The 19,550-nt window shown below is 42.4% G+C and overlaps 1 protein-coding gene and 1 pseudogene across 3 annotated transcripts in view; one reads left to right on the top strand and one right to left on the bottom strand.

The window, feature by feature from the left end:
• Positions 1-19,550, bottom strand: part of PTPN9 (protein tyrosine phosphatase non-receptor type 9) — a 162,250-nt gene that overhangs the window by 95,974 nt on the left and 46,726 nt on the right. For both annotated transcript variants that reach the window (XM_081084467.1, XM_081084468.1), the window contains exon 2: positions 5,860-6,003. In XM_081084467.1, coding sequence (XP_080940593.1) covers positions 5,860-6,003 — 144 coding nt within the window. The remainder of the gene's footprint in view (positions 1-5,859; positions 6,004-19,550) is intronic.
• LOC308514332 (nucleolin-like) lies at positions 78-3,483 on the top strand (annotated as a pseudogene). Its single transcript has 3 exons — positions 78-855; positions 1,148-1,226; positions 2,478-3,483. The product of its transcript is annotated as a nucleolin-like (transcript).

Here is a 19,550-nt window from a genome sequence, read left to right as displayed (position 1 = left end):
CCATCAACGTTGTTTGCTTCCTCTGGGCACATCTGTGGCACTCACCACCACACACTCCACCATCATAAACCATCATCATGGTGAAGCTCCCAAAGGCTGATTAAAATCAAGGTGACCCCCCCAAAATGGTTCCTCCTCCAAAGGAAGTAGAAAATAGTGAAGATGAAGAAGATGAAAACAGAAAAAAAGGCAAGAAGGCTACACAACTCCAGGAAAGAAAGTGATGGTTTCCCAAACAAAAAAGATTGTAATTGCCACACCAGGGAAAAAAAGCAGTTGTCACCCCTGGCAAAAAGGCAGCAGTTACACCAGCCAAAACATTAGCCAAACCTGGCAAGAAGAAAGGTACAGCAGGCAAAGCATATTGTAGCAACCCCTGGTAAGAAGGGAGCAAAGAATGACAAGAATGCCAAGAAGGAATACAGTGATGAGGAAGATGATGATGACAGTGAAGAGGAGGAGGAGGAGGATGAAGATGATAATGACAAAGAAGACGACTCTGAAGAAGAACCTATGGAGATTGCACCAGCCAAAGGCAAGAAATCTCCTATAAAAGTTGTTCCCGTGAAGGCCAAAAACACAGCTGAGGATGAAAACAAAGAGGACGGTGATGAAAGGAGGACGATAAAGATGATGAGGAGGAGGATGAAAAGGAGGAGGAAGAGCCTGTCAAAGAAGCACCTGGGAAACAAAAGAAGGAAACGGCAAAACAGAAAGCAGAAACCACAAAACCAACTACGGCTTTCAATCTCTTTGTTGTAAACCTGAACTTCCGCAAATCTGCTCCTGAATTAAAAACAAGTATCAGTGATGTTTTTGCTAAAAATGATCTTGCGCCCTAGGTGGTTTGGCTCAGTGGATAGAGTGTCGGCCTGCGGACTGAAGGGTCTTGGGTTTGATTCTAGTCAAGGGCATATGCCCGGGTTGCAGGCTCGATCCACAGTGGGGGGAGTGTGGCAGGCAGCCAATCGATGGTTCGCTCTCACCACTGATGTTTCTATCTCTCTCTTCCTCTCTGAAATAAATGAATATATATATATATATATATATACATATACATATATATATACATGTATATATATATGTATATATATATATACATAATTTTTTCTTTTAATGATCTTGCTATTATGGATGTCAGAATTAGTGTATCTAGGAAGTTTGGCTATGTGGATTTTGAATCTGCTGAAGCAGCTGGAAATGCTGGAAAAAGCCAGCTTAGCTCAGTTGTTGAGCGTCAACCTATGAACCAGGAGGTCACAGTTAAATTCTGGTCAGGGCACATGTCTGGGTTGCAGGCTTGGTCACCCGTGTGGGGCCTGCAGGAGGTAGGCAATCAATGATTCTCTCTCATCACTGATGTTTCTATCTCTCCCTATCCCTTCCTCTCTCTGAAATCAATATAAATATATTTTACAAATAACAATCCTATCTAATAAAAGACAAAAAGGGTAATTAACCATACCTCCACTACGCTTCCCATTGGCTAATCAGGGCGATATGCAAATTAACTGCCAACAAAGATGGCGGCTGACAGCCACGCAGCTGAAGCGAACATGAGGTTTGCTTGCTCCAGTGATGGAGGAAGCCAAGGTTCCCTGCCTGCCACGGCCAGGCTCTGAGCCTGAAAGCAACAATTGTTTCAATTATAGAAGTTAAACAAACCCCAGATACCTGCTTTCAGCCGGCCGTGGCCTCAGAGCTGGGAGCGCCAGTGACGGCAACAATGTTTCAATTATAGAAGGTAAATAAATCCCAGAATAAAAAAAAGAAAAAAAGGAGAGGCTGGGAGCTTCAGTCGCTGGCCAGCCTGAAAACAGCCCTCAGCCCCTCACCCAGACTGGCCAGGCACCCCAGTGGGGAGCCCCACCCTGAAGGGGGTGTGACCAGCTGCAAACAGCCATCAGCCCTCACCCAGGCTGGCCAGGCACCCAAGCGGGACCCCCACCCTGATCCAGGACACCCTTCAAGGCAAACCAGCTGGTCCCCACCTGTGCACCAGGCCTCTATCCTATATAATAAAAGGGTAATATGCAAACTGACCGTAACAGCAGAAAGACTGGGAATGACTGTTCACTATGACACACACTGACCACCAGGGGGCAGACGCTCCATGCAGGAGCTGCCCTCTGGTGGTCAGTGCGCTCCCACATGGGGGAGCTCTGCTCAGCCACAAGCCAGGCTGATGGCTGCCAATACAGCGGTGGTGGTGGGAGCCTCTCCTGCCTCCTCAGTAGCGCTAAGGATGTCCAACTGCAGCTTAGGTCTGCTCCCTGCTGGCAAGTGGACATCCCCTGAGGGCTCTCGGGCTGCCAGAGGGATGTCTGATTGCCATCTTAGGCCCAATCCTCCGGGGAGCAGGCCTAAGCCAGCAGGTGGTCATCCCCAGAGGGGTCCCAGACTGCGAGAGGGCACAGGCCGGGCTGAGGGATCCCCCCGGCCCCGAGTGCACAAATTTTTGTGCACCGGGCCTCTAGTAAAAAAATAAAAGTCTTTGGCAATAAAATTGAAGTAGATAAACCAAAGGGAAAAGACAGTAAAAAAGATCCGAGATACAAGAACAATTTGCCTTATAAAGTTACTCAGTACGAATTAAAAGAAGTGTTTGAAGATGCTATGAAGATCATATTAGTCAGCAAGGATGGAAAGACTAACGGGATTACTTATATTGAATTTAAGACAGAAGCTAATGCAGAAAAAACTTTGGAAGAAAAGCAGAGAACATTAATGGATGGGCGATCCACTCCCCTGTGCTATATGGGAGAGAAAGGTCAAAATTAAGACCATAGAGGTGGAAAGAAGAGCATCTGGAGTGGTGAATCAAAAAACACTGGTTTTAAGCAACCTTTCCTACAGTGCAAAAGAAGAAACTCTTCAGGAAGTATTTGAGAAGGCAGCTTTTATCAAAGTGCCCCAGAATCAAACTGGCAAATCTAAAGGGTATACATTTATAGAATTTGCTTCATTTGAAGATGCTAAAGAAGCTTTAAATTCCTGTAATAAAAGAGAAATAGAGGGCAGAGCAATCAGGCTGGAATGGCAAGGACCCAGGGGATCGCCTAATGCAAAAAGCCATCCATCCAAAACTCTGTTTGTCAAAGGTCTATCTGAGGAGACTACAGAGGAGACATTGAAGAAGTCATCTGATGGCTCTGCCCAGGCAAGCATAGACACCAACCGGGAGACGGCCTCTTCCAAAGGGCTTGGCTTTGTAGACTTCAACAGTGAGGAAGACGCCAAAGCCACCAAGGAGGCCATGGAAGGCAGTGAAATTGATTGAAACAAAGTTAGTTTGGACTCGGCCAAGCCCAAGGGTGATGGTGGCTTTGGGGATCACAGCAGAGGCAGAGTGGTGGCAGAAGAGGCCAAGGTGGATTTGGTGGCAGAAGCTGGGGAGGTTCTGGAAGTCTAGGAGGATTCCTAGGAGGCAGAGGAGGAGGAGGTGATCACAAGTCACAAGGAAAGAAGACGAAGTTTGAATAGTTTCTTCTATCCCTCTCTTTCCCTCTTCCATTTGAAAGAAGGACTCTGGTGTTTTTACTGTTACCTGATCAATGACAGAGCCTTCTAAGAATATTCCAAGACAGTATACAGTCCTGTGGTCTACTTGGAAATCCATTTAGATAACATTTCAAAGGAGATACCCTGTTGGTTTTGACTGGATTATTCATTCGTATAAACATTTTAAAGAGATGAGTTATAGAGCTAACCCTTATCTGTCAGTGTTGAATTTATGTTGTTTCTTCTCAATTACAAAACCATTTTTTCCCGACAAATAGTTTTGTTTTGTTGTTTTGTGTGTGTGTGTGTGTGTGTGTGTGTATGTGTGTGTGTGTTGGGGGTATAATGGAAAACAGAATGTCTTATCATGATTTTGCTTCAGCAGCTTTCGGACAAATTAAAAGTTCTAAACTCTGAAAACAAATAAAATAAAATAAAACAAACCAGGTCTTCCTAATCCTTCTCTAAAAGCAAATTCAAATGCCTTCAGTAGCAAATGAAGACTGTGTTAGTGGTGGGATCACAGGAGAGTGCATGCCCTACATAAAGCATTCAAATTCAACCTATAAAACAACTTTTCAACCAAGAAAAGCAAAAAGTCTGAGGTGAGATTCTGCCCTACATGTCTTCCTATTCCTCACACTCTCCAGAATGACCTCACCCATTCTCATGGCTCCAATATTCAGCTCTACTTTGGTCACTCCAAAAGCTCTACTTGTATCCAGATTTCTTTTCTGAACTCTAAATGCATATTCCAACTGCTTAGAGGACATTTCTATTTAGATATCCCAATGGCACTTCAAACTTAACATGGCCAAACTAAACTCATGACCTTCTCTGTCCATATACCCGCACTGTTCAGTGTCTCCTATATTAGCGAATGCCCCCACCATGTGCCCCATCATCCAAGGCAGATACCTAGAACCCTAGTCTCCTCTTGCCTCACATACCAGTTTAAGCAACGCTGTCCTACCAATCTTACTTCTAGAATCTGCCCACTTGACACTACACCTAAAGACACCACAATAATCTCTTTTCCGACAAGTACAAGAGCCTTTTAATTTGGTCTGTCTTCAGTATAGCCATTATGATCCATTCTCTAAAATACAGTGAGAAAAGTCTTTCCAGAATGCAAATCTGATCAAATCATTCTGCTGTTTATACCTTCAATGAATTTCTCTGCCCTTAAGCAAAAGCAGGTAGATACTCCCTTATCTGGCCTTGTTTACCTCTGCTGCTCAAACTCTTGCCATACCCCTACTCCCACTTAGTGTTTCTGCTCAGCTCAATTTCTCTCTAGGTATCTGAAACTTGCTGTTCTCTCTGCCATACTTTTGTAAGCTTTATCTCCCTGTCTGATTCCTCCTCCTTCTCCTTCTCCTTCTCCTTCTCCTTCTCCTTCTCCTTCTCCTAACCCTCACTTGAGGATGTTTTTTTCATTGACTTATTTTTTTAGAGAGAGTGGATGGGAGAGAGAGGAGGGGAAGAAAGAGAAACATTGATGGGAGAGAGACACATTGATTGCTTACCTTCTGTTTGCTCCCCAACTCGGGCCAGGGACCAAACCAGCAACTGAGATACGTGCCCTAGGCTGGGAATCAAACCAGTGACCCTTTGGTCTGTGAGCCAACACTCTAACCACTGAGAAAACCAGCCAAGGCCCTATTCATTCTTTAGATCATAATTTTTAAAAAAATATGTATTTTATTGATTTTTTACAGAAAGGAAGGGAGAAGGACAGAGAGTTAGAAACATCAATGAGAGAGAAACATTGATGAGCTGCCTCCCGCACACCCCCCACTGGGGATGTGTCCGCAACCAAGGTACATGCCCTTGACCAGAATCAAACCTGGGACCCTTCAGTCCGCAGGCTGACGCTCTATCCACTGAGCCAAACCAGTCAGAGCTAGATCATAATTTAGAAATCATTTCCTTCAGGAAGGCTTCCACAGAACCTAGTGCTGCCCTATCATAACACTTCTATAATTGTTTGTTTACTGTCTTCCTAAATAGTAATCTCTACACCTGGAACATAGCAGGTATACAGTAAATTTCTGTTGAATAAATGAATGAATATTGAACGAAATGACCATAAATAGGCCTACTTGAGCTTTAGAATTAAACCAATCCTAGTGCTTCTTACCGCTCTCCCTCCTTTTTTTTAAATTTAGAAAGATATCTCTTCAGAAGGATTTTCTGACCCCAAGGTAGGGCTCTTGAATACTGACCCACTTTTTATTTTTTTTTTTTATGAGAGTGGGGAAGACACTCAGAACCACTGTCTGTAAGGCGTGGCAAAGAAAATAGCAACAAAGAGAACCAAGCTGCAGCAGATCTGGTCCACCCTGAGCTACATACCCTGTAGGAGTGGAACAACTCTATGGCGCGGAGCACATCAAACTTCCGAGCCATGAGGAACTTTACAGCCACATTCCAAGAAAGAGGGGAAACGTTGTACTGAACTGTCCACTTGTTAATCTCTTCAAGAAACTGCTTGGTGGCCTGTTTAACAAAGAAAATAAAGAATAATGAGTAAGTAGAGAACATATTTACTGAAACAAAAAACAAACAAGAAAAAACCCAATCAATCTTTCCCCCAAGCAAGTCTGAAACCAAAGTTTACTACAGGGAGCTAGTGAAGACAAAAATTTGAAACCAGAAATAGTGAAAATTCATTAGTACAATTCAATGAGGCCAGATAAGGAGACAAGGATCCCAAATGAGATTCAAACTATTGGCCCCAAAACAAAAAAACAACAGTTTGTTTTTCGTTGTTTTTTTAAGGTTAAAAAAATTCGATGGGCCCTAGCTGGTTTGGCTCAGTGGACAGAGCGTCGGCCTGTGAACTGAAGGGTCCCAGGTTCAATTCCAGTCAAGGGCACATGCCTGGGTTGCTGGCTTAATCTCCAGTAGGGGGCGTTCAGGAGGCAGCCAATGATTCTCTCTCATCATTGATGTTTCCATCTCTCTTTCCCCTCTCCCTTTCTCTCTGAAATAAATACAAATATGTTTAAAAAAAAAAAAAGTTAGATGGGCCTTCTGAAGGGTTACTGCACAATGGGGAGTACAATACATTGGAATTAGCAGTACTATCTGAGAGCAACAAAACTGTTAGGAAGAATTTAACAAATCAAAAGGACAACTGTTCTTTGCAGCTGACTGACCCCACAAGACCTCTTCATGCTTCACATGACAGCCCAAAACCAGACACTAGTGCCCAAAGAGTCATTAACAGCTGCTCTGGATAGTGGTTTGGGGGAGGGGCAGTGGTGGAGAGCCTAATATTGGGGGAAGAATAAAAATTTTTCATTTTCACTGTATGATAACAAGCTGGTAAGATGCCTGTTTTTCCAATCTCTTCATTAAACCATGTCCTTTTATCCTCTTTCACCCTGTTTCTACTAACATTTTTAAAAATATATATATTTTATTGATCTTAGAGAGAAAGGAAGAGGGAGAGATAGAAACATCAATGATGAAAGAGAATCATTGATTGGCTGCCTCCTGCATGCCCCCTACTGGGAATCAAGCCCACAAACCAGGAGTGCGCCCTTGGCAGGAATAGAACCTGGGACCCTTCAGTCCGCAGGCTGACGCTCTATCCATTAAGCCAAACCAGCTAGGGTTCTCCTTACATTTTTAACCAGTTTCCACTCTAGCGGTGCTAACTTTCTTTTTTTTTTTTTTTAATTAAATCTTTATTGTTCAGATTATTACAATTGTTCCTCTTTTTTCCCCCCATAGCTCCCTTCCACCCGGTTCCCACTCCACCCTCCGCCCTCACCCCACCCCCCACCCCCCGTCCTCATCCATAGGTGCACGATTTTTGTCCAGTCTCTTCCCGCATCCCCCACACCCTTTTCCCCCCCAAGAATAGTCAGTCCACTCCCTTTCTATGCCCCTGATTCTATTATAATCACCAGTTTATTCTGTTCATCAGATTATTTATTCACTTGATTTTTAGATTCACTTGTTGATAGATGTGTATTTGTTGTTCATAATTTGTATCTTTACCTTTTTCTTCTTCTTCCTCTTCTTAAAGAATACCTTTCAGCATTTCATATAATACTGGTTTGGTGGTGATGAACTCCTTTAGCTTTTCCTTATCTGTGAAGCTCTTTATCTGACCTTCAATTCTGAATGATAGTTTTTTGTTTTTTTCTTTAATTAAATCTTTATTGTTCAGATTATTACATTTGTTCCTCTTTTTTCCCCCCCATAACTCCCCTCCTCCCCGTTCCCGCCCCACCCTCCGCCCTCACTCCCCACCCACTGTCCTCATCCATAGGTACACGATTTTTGTCCAGTCTCTTCCCGCATCTCCCACACCCCTTTCCCCCCCAAGAATAGTCAGTCCATTCCCTTTCTATGTCCCTGATTCTATTATAATCACCAGTTCATTCTGTTCATCGGATTATTTATTCACTTGATTCTTAGATTCACTTGTTGATAGATGCATATTTGTTGTTCATAATTTGTATCTTTACCTTTTTCTTCCTCTTCCTCTTCTTAAAGGATACCTTTCAGCATTTCATATAATACTGGTTTGGTGGTGATGAACTCCTTTAGCTTTTCCTTATCTGTGAAGCTCTTTATCTGACCTTCAATTCTGAATGATAGCTTTGCTGGCTAAAGTAATCTTGGTTGTAGGTTCTTGGTATTCATCACTTTGAATATTTCTTGCCACTCCCTTCTGGCCTGCAAAGTTTCTGTTGAGAAATCAGCTGACAGTCGTATGGGTATTCCCTTGTAGGTAACTGAGTTTCTTTCTCTTGCTGTTTTTAAGATTCTCTCTTTATCTTTTGCTCTTGGCATTTTAATTATGATGTGTCTTGGTGTGGTCCTCTTTGGATTCCTTTTGTGTGGGGTTCTCCGAGCTTCTTGGACCTGTAAGTCCATTTCTTTCACCAGGTGAGGGAAGTTTTCTGTCATTATTTCTTCAAATAGGTTTTCAATATCTTGCTCTCTCTCATCTTCTGGCACCCCTATAATTCTGATGTTGGTACGCTTGAAGCTGTCCCAGAGGCTCCTTACACTATCCTCGCATTTTTGGAATCTTTTTTCATTTTGCTTTTCCGGTTGGGTGTTTTTTGCTTCCTCGCATTTCAAATCATTGACTTGATTCTTGCGCTCCTCTGGTCTGCTGTCGGGAGTCTGTATAATATTCGTTATTTCAGTCCGTGTATGCTTAATTTCTAGTTGGTTCCCCAATATAACATCGAGGGTCTCATTAGTTTTCTTGTAAATCTCATTAAGTTTATCGGCGGCTTCTAAACAGTTCTTGAGAGACCTTAAAAGTGTGGTTCTGAACTCTAGATCTTCCATTGACAATTTTGTCCTGTTTCTTTGTCTCCGCATTTTGTTATGCTTCCTTGGTGCACCCCCTAGTGGTCTTTGTTCGCAGTCTTATAGTTAAATCTTGATTGTTGTAGCTAATTCCATGGAGGGTTTGACCTCCAGGCCAAGTGGCTATGAGAATCAGCTGTGTCTGCAGTGAGAGAACTTCTGTCCTCTAGGGAGGTGCTAATCTAGCCTTTGCCTGAGGCTATCTGGCAAATGCCTCTGTGCAGGGCTTGGGCGGGGCGGGTCGCACAGGATCAACAGGGTGGGCCGGAGTGAGCAGTTATGGCGGCTCTCAGTCCTGTCCCCAGGGGCTCTGCCTCTCTGAGTCCCAGCACCCACTGCAAAGCTCGGAGAGAAAGCTGCACTCGCTCTGACCAAAGCCAGACAGTCCCGCTTCTCCCGTTTGAGTCTGGGTCCCTAAAGACGGGCCTGTATCTGGAGCTCAGAGTCTGCGACTCCCTCCCGATTGAAAACGCCAACCGCGCCCTCCGCCGCGAGCCCGTTCCGCGCACTCAGCACCTCAGAATTTGACTTCAGCACTGCGCCTCCTCTGAGTGTCCGTATGCGTTTCTCTTTCCTCCTAGTTGTAGGACTTCCACTCAGCCAGCGTTCCTGTGGTTCTGGGTGATGTCCCTTCCGTCTTTTAGTTTCACTTTTGAAGTAGTTGTTCAAAGCAGCAAACTCTGGCATTAACCTATGCCGCCATCTTGGTTCTCCTCCCTGAATGATAGTTTTGCTGGATAAAGTAATCTTGGTTGTAGGTTCTTGGCATTCATCACTTTGAATATTTCTTGCCACTCCCTTCTGGCCTGCATAGTTTCTGTTCAGAAATCAGCTGACAGTCGTATGGGTACTCCCTTGTAGGTAACTGACTGTCTTTCTCTTGCTGATTTTACGATTTTCTCTGTCTTTTGCTCTTGGCATTTTAATTATGATGTGTCTTGGTGTGGTCCTCTTTGGATTCCTTTTGTTTGGGGTTCTCTGCACTTCCTGGACTTGTAAGTCTATTTCTTTCACCAGGTAGGAGAAGTTTCCTGTCATTATTTCTTCAAATAGGTTTTTGATATCTTGCTCTCTCTCTTCTTCTGGCAACCCTATAATTTGGATGTTGGTGTGCTTGAAGCTGTCCCAGAGGCTCCTTACACTATCTTCGTATTTTTGGATTCTTTTTTCATTTTGCTTTTCCGGTTGGGTGTTTTTTGCTTCTTCGTATTTCAAATCTTTAACTTGATTCTTGCGATCCTCTAGTCTGCTATTGGAACTCTGCATAAATCCTTTATTTCAGGCAGTGTATGCTTAATTTCTAGTTGGTCCTTTATCATAACCTCGAGGGTATCACTAGATTTTTTGAGGGTCTCACTACATTTATTGGTGGTTTCTAGAAAGTTCTTGAAAAACCTTAAAAGTGTGGTTTTGAACTCTATATCCAGTAGTTTGCTTTCCTCCATTTCTGTCATTTGTGACCTGTTTCTTTGTCTCCACATTTTTTATGCTTCCCTGTGTTGGTGGAGTGGCTTTGTGTGCTAGGTGTCCTATAGGGCCCAGTGGCTCAGCCTCCCCAATTACCTGAGGTGGACACTCTTGGTGCACCCCTTTGTGAGCTTTGTGCAGTCTTGTTGTGGTTAAGTCTTGATTGTTGTAGGTATCACTGAGTGGAATTGACCTCCAGGCCTATTGGCTGTGAGAATCAGCTGTGTCTGCAGTGGGAGCATTTCTGTGCTGAAGACACCCTTATGGGGAAAGACTTGCCTCAGTGGGGCTTTGGTGCTCACTGAGTCTGCCCCCTGAGTGTGACCCTTATGGATCTGAGGAGTTGTAATCTGGATGGTCCCACTTTGACCACTGGGTACACTGGCTCTTGGATCTAAGGAGGTGCTAATTTAGCCTCTGCCTGAGGCTACCCAGCAGGAGCTACAAAGAGATCTGCAGATTCCCCTTCCTTGTTTGGGGTTTGGAGGTGTCCAAATGAGGCCCAGCTGTGAAGCAATGCAAGCTGCTGTGGGGCCTTGGGCCTTCTCCTGGAAGTTCTGGGTCTGTCTGGCCCAGCTGCAGTTTGTTAGATAATTTTCAGATTGCAAAGGGCCAGGGCATTCATATGCAAAAGCCTCTGCTGCAGCTTGGGTGGGGCGGGGTCTCAGGGGAACAACAGGGCAGAGCAAACAGCTATGGCTGATTCTCAGCCCTGCCCTAAGAGGCCCCACTTCTCAGTGTCCTGGTAATTGCTGCAAGCACCTTTGAGAGAAAGCCACCCTCGAGTTCCGAGTTCTGCCCACTGCCAGACAGTCCAGTTTCTTCCCGTATGAGTCTAGATCCCCAGAGACTCACCCGGAACTGGAGTTCAGAGCAGTCGGGGCTTGTGGCTCCCTCCCGATTCGAAAAGACAGCCGCATCCTCAGTCGCCAGCCCTTGCCGCATGCGCTCGAGTCTCCGTACCTCTGCACTCCACCTCTGCAGTTCCTCTGAGACTCAGTGTGCTTTTCTCTTTCCTTCTAGTTGTAGAGTTTCCACTCATCCCGCCTTCCTGTGGTTCTGGATGATGTCCGTTTTGTCTTTTAGTTGTATTTTTGAATTTGTTGTGGGAGGCAGCAATTTCCGGTGTTTACCTATGCCGCCATCTTGGTTTCTCTGAAGACTTTTCTTCGCGATGCTAACTTTCTGTTTCTTTATTAAGAACAGGATTTACATGGGGATTTTTCACAAATATTCTAAATTCCTAAACCTTTTCTACATAGCTATTCAGTCCCTTCCATCCAAAAACTTTTCTCACATATTTGTCTAAAAGGTGATCAACCTGATGAGAATTTTGAAATTTAGTTGATCAACCAATCAATCCACAGTTAAAATGTATTTGTTTAGCTACTAGAGGCCCGGTGGGGGTCCCTCGGCCTAGCCTCTGGACATCCCACGAGGGGTCCCAGATTGCGAGAGGGTGCAGGCCAGGCAGAGGGACCCCACCGGTGCACAATAGGGGCTGAGGACAGATTGCAGGAGGGCTCCAGCACGTATCCAGCCCTTCTAACCCAGTCCTGATCATCTCGCCCAGTTCTGATTGGCTGGACCACAGCAGCAAGCTAAACTACCCGTTGGAGCATCTTCCCCCTGGTGGTTAGTGCATGTCATAGCGACTGGTCAAAAGAACAGTTGGACACTTAGTATATTAGGTTTTTATTACATAGGATTATGTTATTTATTAATTACTTGCTAATAGTTATGCTAAGAAGTACAAGGAATAAAAAAATGAGGTGTGCTTCAAAAGGTGTAAGACCAACATACTATGTGATCTTGGACAAGGTAGTTCTCTTTACCTCTAAATTTTCTGTTGAAAACACAGGAGGAGAAAAGGTAACAACAATGACCTATTTTGAGAGTCTTGGCAATAAGTCCTAGCAAGCAAATACAATCCAAATTGCTACATATGTGTTTAAACAAGTAGCAAACTAGAGTCCCAGGAGAGTTAGCAATCCCTCACTACAGAGCACCTGATTTATTCATCCCCCAATTTCTAGGAAAGAAAAAAGGCACTTTATAAACCAGAGTGAAATTTAAGAGGACTGAGGCTGCATCTGAGCTTTAGAATCTTCCAAGTGAGGCAACATAACTTACAATACTGAAAAATGAGAGAAGTACAATGAATCAGGCAAAGTGCATAAAATGAGCCAGGAAATAAAGGCCATGAAGAAAAGCATTCACATGATCACTTTGGCCCAGAACCAGTTCAAGTTAGACCAGAGAAATGAGTCCCAGAGAAGAAAATAGGACAAACTTAGAACCACCCCCAGAAAATAGTTTGAGTAGCCTTGGTGGGGTGAGTGGCCAACATCAGAATGAGGAAACACTGAATGGAAAAAGAAGAGAAGTAGGCACAGAAATATCCCAGAAACAAAACTTCAGCCAGCTCTGAAGTTCCTCAGATTTTGTAAAGGGTGTGTGTTTTTAAATTAACCTATCATCTTTCAACTCCAGCCCTTTCCTGAGTATTTCTGAAGCTGCTTGTAGAATAAGACACCAGAATATTGGTAGAATATTATTTTCCTCTTTTCCTAATAAAAACAATAGACAAATCAATATGCAGGCAGGAGGTAAATAAATACATAGTTAAAAGACCAGGAGGTGATATGAACTCATCACACAGCCAACTGTTATGACAATTATTAATTTTTCACAAATAAGCCATGCTCCAATAAGAGACATACAGGTTTCAAACACTTTCTTTGACGTACATATTGGCTTCCTTCTATTAAACTCAGTTCTTTCAAGGTTCTTAATGTCTTGTAGATCCCAAGAGCTTTTGCCTTGAACTGACCTCTGTTCCCTGCTGGTTAGAATGTTATTCTTGGCTTTAAACAAGGGAACAATTCCTCCTGATTTGGCCTGACTAGGTCTTGCATGAAGAGAATCCAGTGTACAGTAAATAGCGACGTGATATTTACAGATACAAATACACACACACACACACCCCGCCTGCTATCCTCAGCCTCAGATTCACCATCCTATACATCCCAATCCCTCTGAAAGAAGTCAGAAAAGATGGTCTCAATTTCAACAGCCTTTTTCTAGACAATTATTCAGATCTCTCCTTCTGTTTACACCTGGATTTGGCACAACCAGTGAGTATAGATCAAGTTGTGGTCCTGTAGATTACCAGAAAAGAAGTCCCAGATATTTGAGTGAGCAACAAACTCTTCAGAAGGGATAATTGAAATTCCTGAAATCAATATTCAGTGCATTTCCTGGTGAAAGAAAGAATGAGCCAAAATATGTATTTATTTAGCTACTAGAGGCCCGGTGGGGGTCCCTCGAAAAAGCTTTAGGCCCAGCTAGATCTTATCTTCCCTCCCTAGGAAAAGGTTTAGGAATTTAGAATATTTAGCTTACAAAATACTTCAACTCAACGTCAATGGTTTGAATCGATCTACGCTTCTGAGTAGCCATAGTGGTTAATACCTGGCAGCTAAGTAGTGGTCACAGTTCAATCAGCTTTGGTCTTCCTTTGAGAAAAGGTCTGAACTGATGTACAGAAAAAATAACATTACCACTTACAATCCTCCTCAACCAGTTTTTCAGGTACAGGTAAGATTTGTTTTAGCTTAGTCAAAAGCTTACTGTAATTATATACTTCTCTCACAATCATGTTTAAATAGATAAAACAAATTTCTTAACTATGGACATAAGGAAGAAACTAATAGAGAACCTGCTCTAAAATGGCTGAGAAATCTGTCAATTGAATGGATTATACCCTGTACACTATTCACTGGTGTTGAATATGATGTAGGAGAAGTAAAACCAACAACACAATAGTCTTCACGTTATATCAAAGTCCCAAAAAGGTCAAGAAAAACGTGCTGGCACACTCAGTTCCACAATTAGTACTTTAAATCCTGTATTCCCAACTAATGTGGGAGGAGAGAGTGGAAGAGCCAGGCTTATTAGAATCCTGTTCTTGACATAAACTCCTGTGTATCAGCCACCTAACCACCAAGGAACAAGTGTAGTAGACTAACTGCTTTGGTGCTCAGCAAAAACCATCCTCTCACTGCTGTGTGATATTTGGGCCAGTCATTTCACTTCTCTGAACCTCAATTTCCTCATCTGAAAAGACAAGGCTTGAAGAGACAAAAGATAGCCCTAGCCAGTTTGTCTCAGTGGATAGAGCATCAGCCTGTGGACTGAAGGGTCCTGGGTTCGATTGCAACCAAGGGCACATGCAGGCTCAATCCTCATTGATGTTTCTATGTCTCCCCCTCTCCCTTCTTCTCTGAGATCAATAATATATATATATATATATATATATATATATATATATATATATATATAGAGAGAGAGAGAGAGAGAGAGAGAGAGAGAGAGAATAGATATATAGATCTACTGGAGCCAGGCCATCTGCCGAGATCCCATGATATAGGAAAACATCAGGGTCTGTAATACATTAGCATCCTCTAAAAGTCATGGTTTGTTAAAGTGTGAATCAGGTTTCTGCTGAGATCACAGAAGGCTGGAAAATATTCATCAGAATCTGATTATAGGCCCCTTGTATGAAGCATCCCCACAGTACCTAGCATGTGGAGGTAGTCCCTGAATGATTTTTTTTCTTTACTTCATTCTTTCACACTAAAACTTCTTTCAACAGAGATAGAGTTCCTCAGAATCAAGTGACCTCTGTTGCTACTCGTTAGCCTATAGCAATTCAATCTCTCCAATCCATTTTATCCAAAAGCATAGATTTAAATTAGAAACTTCCAATATGTGTTAAACTGCAAAATAAAGGTGTCTAAAGAAACAACACCTCCTCAGTCAGGGTTCTGGGGTAATATAGAATAAGCTAGCTCTAGAAGTATATATTCCCCTGCTCCTGTCTCTAAGTCCTTTGTCCCTACTTTCAGACTACACTGGCAGCTCTAGGGATTAACACTGCCATCCTGAGCACTAGTGTTTTTTGTTGTTTTTTTAAAAAATATATTTTTATTTATTTCAGAAAGAGAGGGAACAAGAGATAGAAACATCAATGATGAGAGAGAATCATTGTTCAGCTGCCTACTGCACACCCCACAGTGGGGATCGAGCCCACAACCAGGACATATGCTTTGACCAGGAATCAAACAGTGACCTCCTGGTTCATAGGTCAGGGCTCAACCACTGAGCCACGCCGGCTGGACCACAAGTGTTTTTTAACAAACCAAACTGACTAGAGACTATATTTCATTATAATAAACAACTCTGTACAGGACAAACCGTGCAAAAAATGCAGTCACCTGCACTGAATACCTAAATAAAGTGATTCAATATAAGACTTAATGGAGGGTTGGGGGGGAGGGAGCTTAGTGGCTGCCTTTTACCAAATTTGAGGTAACCTCTGTGTTTCAGCAAATATGCCATTTCCTCATTGATTTCAGGGGGAAATGCATTAGTAAACTACCTTCTTCTTATGCCTATTTTCCCATCTTTCTTTTGTGAATTGTTGCCTTGTTGTCCTTATCAGTACAGTGGGGCCTTGACTTACGAGTTTAATTCATTCCGTGACAGAGCTCATAACTCAAATTACTCGTATGTCAAATCAAAAAGTGAACGAGTGAGACACGTGATGTTGGGCTGATGTTGTGGCGTTCACTGTGACGGTCGCTGCGCCAATTAGCGGTGGGGTATCTGAAGCTGGCTCGTAACCCGAATTTTAGCTCGCAACTCAAAGCAAAACATCAGCTGAGAGACAGCTCGTATCTCAAAAAACTCGTTAGTTGGGACACTCGTAAGTCAAGGCCCCACTGTATGCTAGAAAACAAAAGCTGACCTAAAACACATTAGCTTGCTATAAGGGGCAAGATGAGATTTGTTGAATTTTCTAACTAAAAACTACAATCATCCCATTAACCCAGGGGTCCTCAAACTTTTTAAACAGGGGGCCAGTTCACTGTCCCTCAGACCGTTGGAGGGCCAGACTATAGTTTAAAAAAAACACTATGAACAAATTCCTATGCACAATGCACATATCTTATTTTGAAGTAAAAAAACAAAACGGGAACAAATACAATATTTGTATTTGCATGTGGCCCGTGGGCCATAGTTTGAGGACCCCTGCATTAGCCCTTTGTTATTGTGCCAAATCCTATATAATAAAAGGCTAATATGCAAATTGTCCCCTCAGGAGTTCAACTGCTCGCTATGACGTGTGCTGACCACCAAGGGTCGGCCCAGAACATGGCGGGTGACCAGCTGGGGCAGTGGAGTGCTGAGGGAGCGAGGGAAGGAGGAGGTGGGGAGGTAGGGAACCTGATCTGCCCTGATCACCGGCCAGGCCTAGGGACCCTATCCGCGCATGAATTTCATGCACTGGGCCTCTAGTATGGAAATAAACCTAGTCACTTTAAATTACCATTTACTGGTTTATTGTTTATCACTAATATTTTCATTTTATCAGAAAAATTCTGTCTTTTCTAAAGATGTGACCCTAAAAGAGCTAATGCAGCCCTAGCCAGTTTGACTCAGTGGATAGAGCCTCAGCCTGAGGACTGAGTTTGGGTTTGATTCCGGTCAAGGGCACATGCCCGGGTTGCAGGCTCCATTCCCAGTAAGGGGCGTGCAGGAGGCAGCCGATCAATGATTGTCTCTCATCACTGATGTTTCTATCTCTCTGTCCCTCTCCCTTCCTCTTTGAAATCAATAAAATAAAATAAAAGAGCTAATGTTTTCTAAGCTACGGTTTTATAGGATCTGGAAAGGAAAAGCTTTTAAGAGAAATTTCTAATTTTATCATGTTATGAAACAATGTAATAAAGGAAATTTGCAAAAAAAGGTTACCCATAATTCCACACACCTGTTTTCATGTTTTTAATAACTTTAAAATTAAAATACTAATCCTATCTAATAATTGACTTAGAGACCAAAAAAACAATACAGAAAATCAATGAAACCAAGAGCTGGTTCTTTGAAAGGATAAACAAGATTGACAAACCTCTAGCCAGACTCACCAAGAAGCAAAGAGAGAGGACCCAAATAAACAAAATCAGAAACGATAGAGGCGAAATAACAACAGACCCCACAGAAATACAAATGATTGTTAAAAAATACTATGGACAGCTCTACTCCAACAAACTAGACAACCTGGAGGAAATGGACAAATTCCTAGAAAAATACAACATTCCAAAACTCAATCAGGAAGAATCTAAAAATCTCAACAGGCCAATAACTATGGAAGAAATTGAAGCAGTCATCAAAAAGCTTCCAGCAAACAAAAGCCCAGGACCAGACGGCTTCACAGGGGAGTTTTACCAAACATTCAAGGAAGAACTAAAACCTATCCTCCTCAGACTACTACAAAAAATTCAAGAGGAAGGAACACTTCCAAGCTCATTCTATGAAGCCAGCATCACCCTAATACCAAAACCAGGTAAAGACAACACAATGAAAGAGAATTACAGGCCAATATCCCTCATGAACATAGATGCCAAAATCCTCAACAAAATCTTAGCAAATCGGATCCAGCAGTACATCAGAAAGATCATACACCATGACCAAGTAGGATTTATCCCAGGGATGCAAGGATGGTACAATATCCGCAAATCAATAAACGTGATACATCACATAAACAAATTGAAAGAAAAAAACCACATGGTCATATCAATTGATGCAGAAAAAGCATTTGACAAAATTCAACACCCATTTTTGATAAAAGCTCTCAGCAAGGTGGGAGTAGAAGGATCATACCTCAACATAATAAAAGCCATATATGACAGGCCCACAGCCAACATCATACTCAATGGACAAAAACTAACACCGTTTCCCCTAAGAACAGGAACAAGACAGGGATGCCCCCTCTCACCACTCCTGTTCAACATAGTACTGGAAGTGTTAGCCATTGCAATTCGGCAAAAAGAAGAAATAAAAGGCATTCAAATTGGAAAAGAGGAAGTAAAACTGTCCTTATTTGCAGACGACATGATATTATACATACAGAACCCTAGAGACTCCATCAAAAAGCTACTAGACTTAATACATGAATCTGGCAATGTAGCAGGATACAAAATTAACCCCAAGAAATCTGAGGCATTTCTATACACCAATAGTGAACTTTCAGAAAGAGAGATTATAAAAACAATCCCGTTTACCATCGCACCAAAAAAATTAAGCTACCTAGGAATAAACTTAACTAAAGAGGTAAAAGACCGCTACTCAGAAAACTACAGGACGTTGAAAAAAGAGATAGAGGAAGACATAAACAGATGGAAGAGCATACCGTGTTCATGGATTGGTAGAATCAACATCATTAAAATGTCCATACTACCCAAAGCAATCTATAAATTCAACGCACTTCCCATTAAAATACCAACGGCATACTTCAGAGATCTAGAACGAACTCTCCAAAAACTCATCTGGAATAAAAAAAGACCTCGAATAGCTACAGCAATCCTGAAAAAGAACAAAGTAGGCGGGATCTCAATACCAGATATCAAGTTGTATTACAAAGCCACTGTTCTCAAAACTGCCTGGTACTGGCACAAGAATAGGCATATAGATCAATGGAATAGAATAGAGAGCCCAGAAATCGGTCCGAACCAATATGCTCAATTAATATTTGACAAAGGAGGTAAGAACATACAGTGGAGCCAAGATAGTCTCTTCAATAAATGGTGTTGGGAAAATTGGACAGATATATGCAAGAAAATGAAACTAGACCACCAACTTACACCATACACAAAAATAAACTCAAAATGGATAAAGGACTTAAATGTATGACAGGAAACCATAAAAATTCTAGAAGAATCCAAAGGCAACAAAATCTCAGACATATGCCGAAGCAATTTCTTCACTGATACAGCTCCTAGGGCACTTGAAACTAAAGAGAAAATGAACAAATGGGACTACATCAAAATAAAAAGCTTCTGCACAGCAAAAGAAACCATCAACAAAACAACGAGAAAACCCACTGTGTGGGAAAACATATTTGCCAATGTCATATCTGATAAGGGCCTAATCTCCAAAATTTATAGGGAACTTGTACAACTCAACAAAAGGAAGATAAACAATCCAATCAAAAAATGGGCAAAGGACCTAAATAGACACCTTTCAAAAGAGGACATTCAGAAAGCCAAGAGACATATGAAAACATGCTCAAAGTCACTAATCATCCGAGAGATGCAAATCAAAACAACAATGAGGTACCATCTCACACCTGTCAGACTGGCTTTCATCAACAAATCAACAAACGACAAGTGCTG

Source organism: Myotis nattereri (genome assembly GCF_964212035.1).
Source record: "Myotis nattereri genome assembly, chromosome: 1".
Lineage (NCBI taxonomy): Eukaryota > Metazoa > Chordata > Mammalia > Chiroptera > Vespertilionidae > Myotis > Myotis nattereri.
Note: the sequence above shows the minus strand (reverse complement) of the source record. Positions and strands in the feature narration are given on the sequence as shown.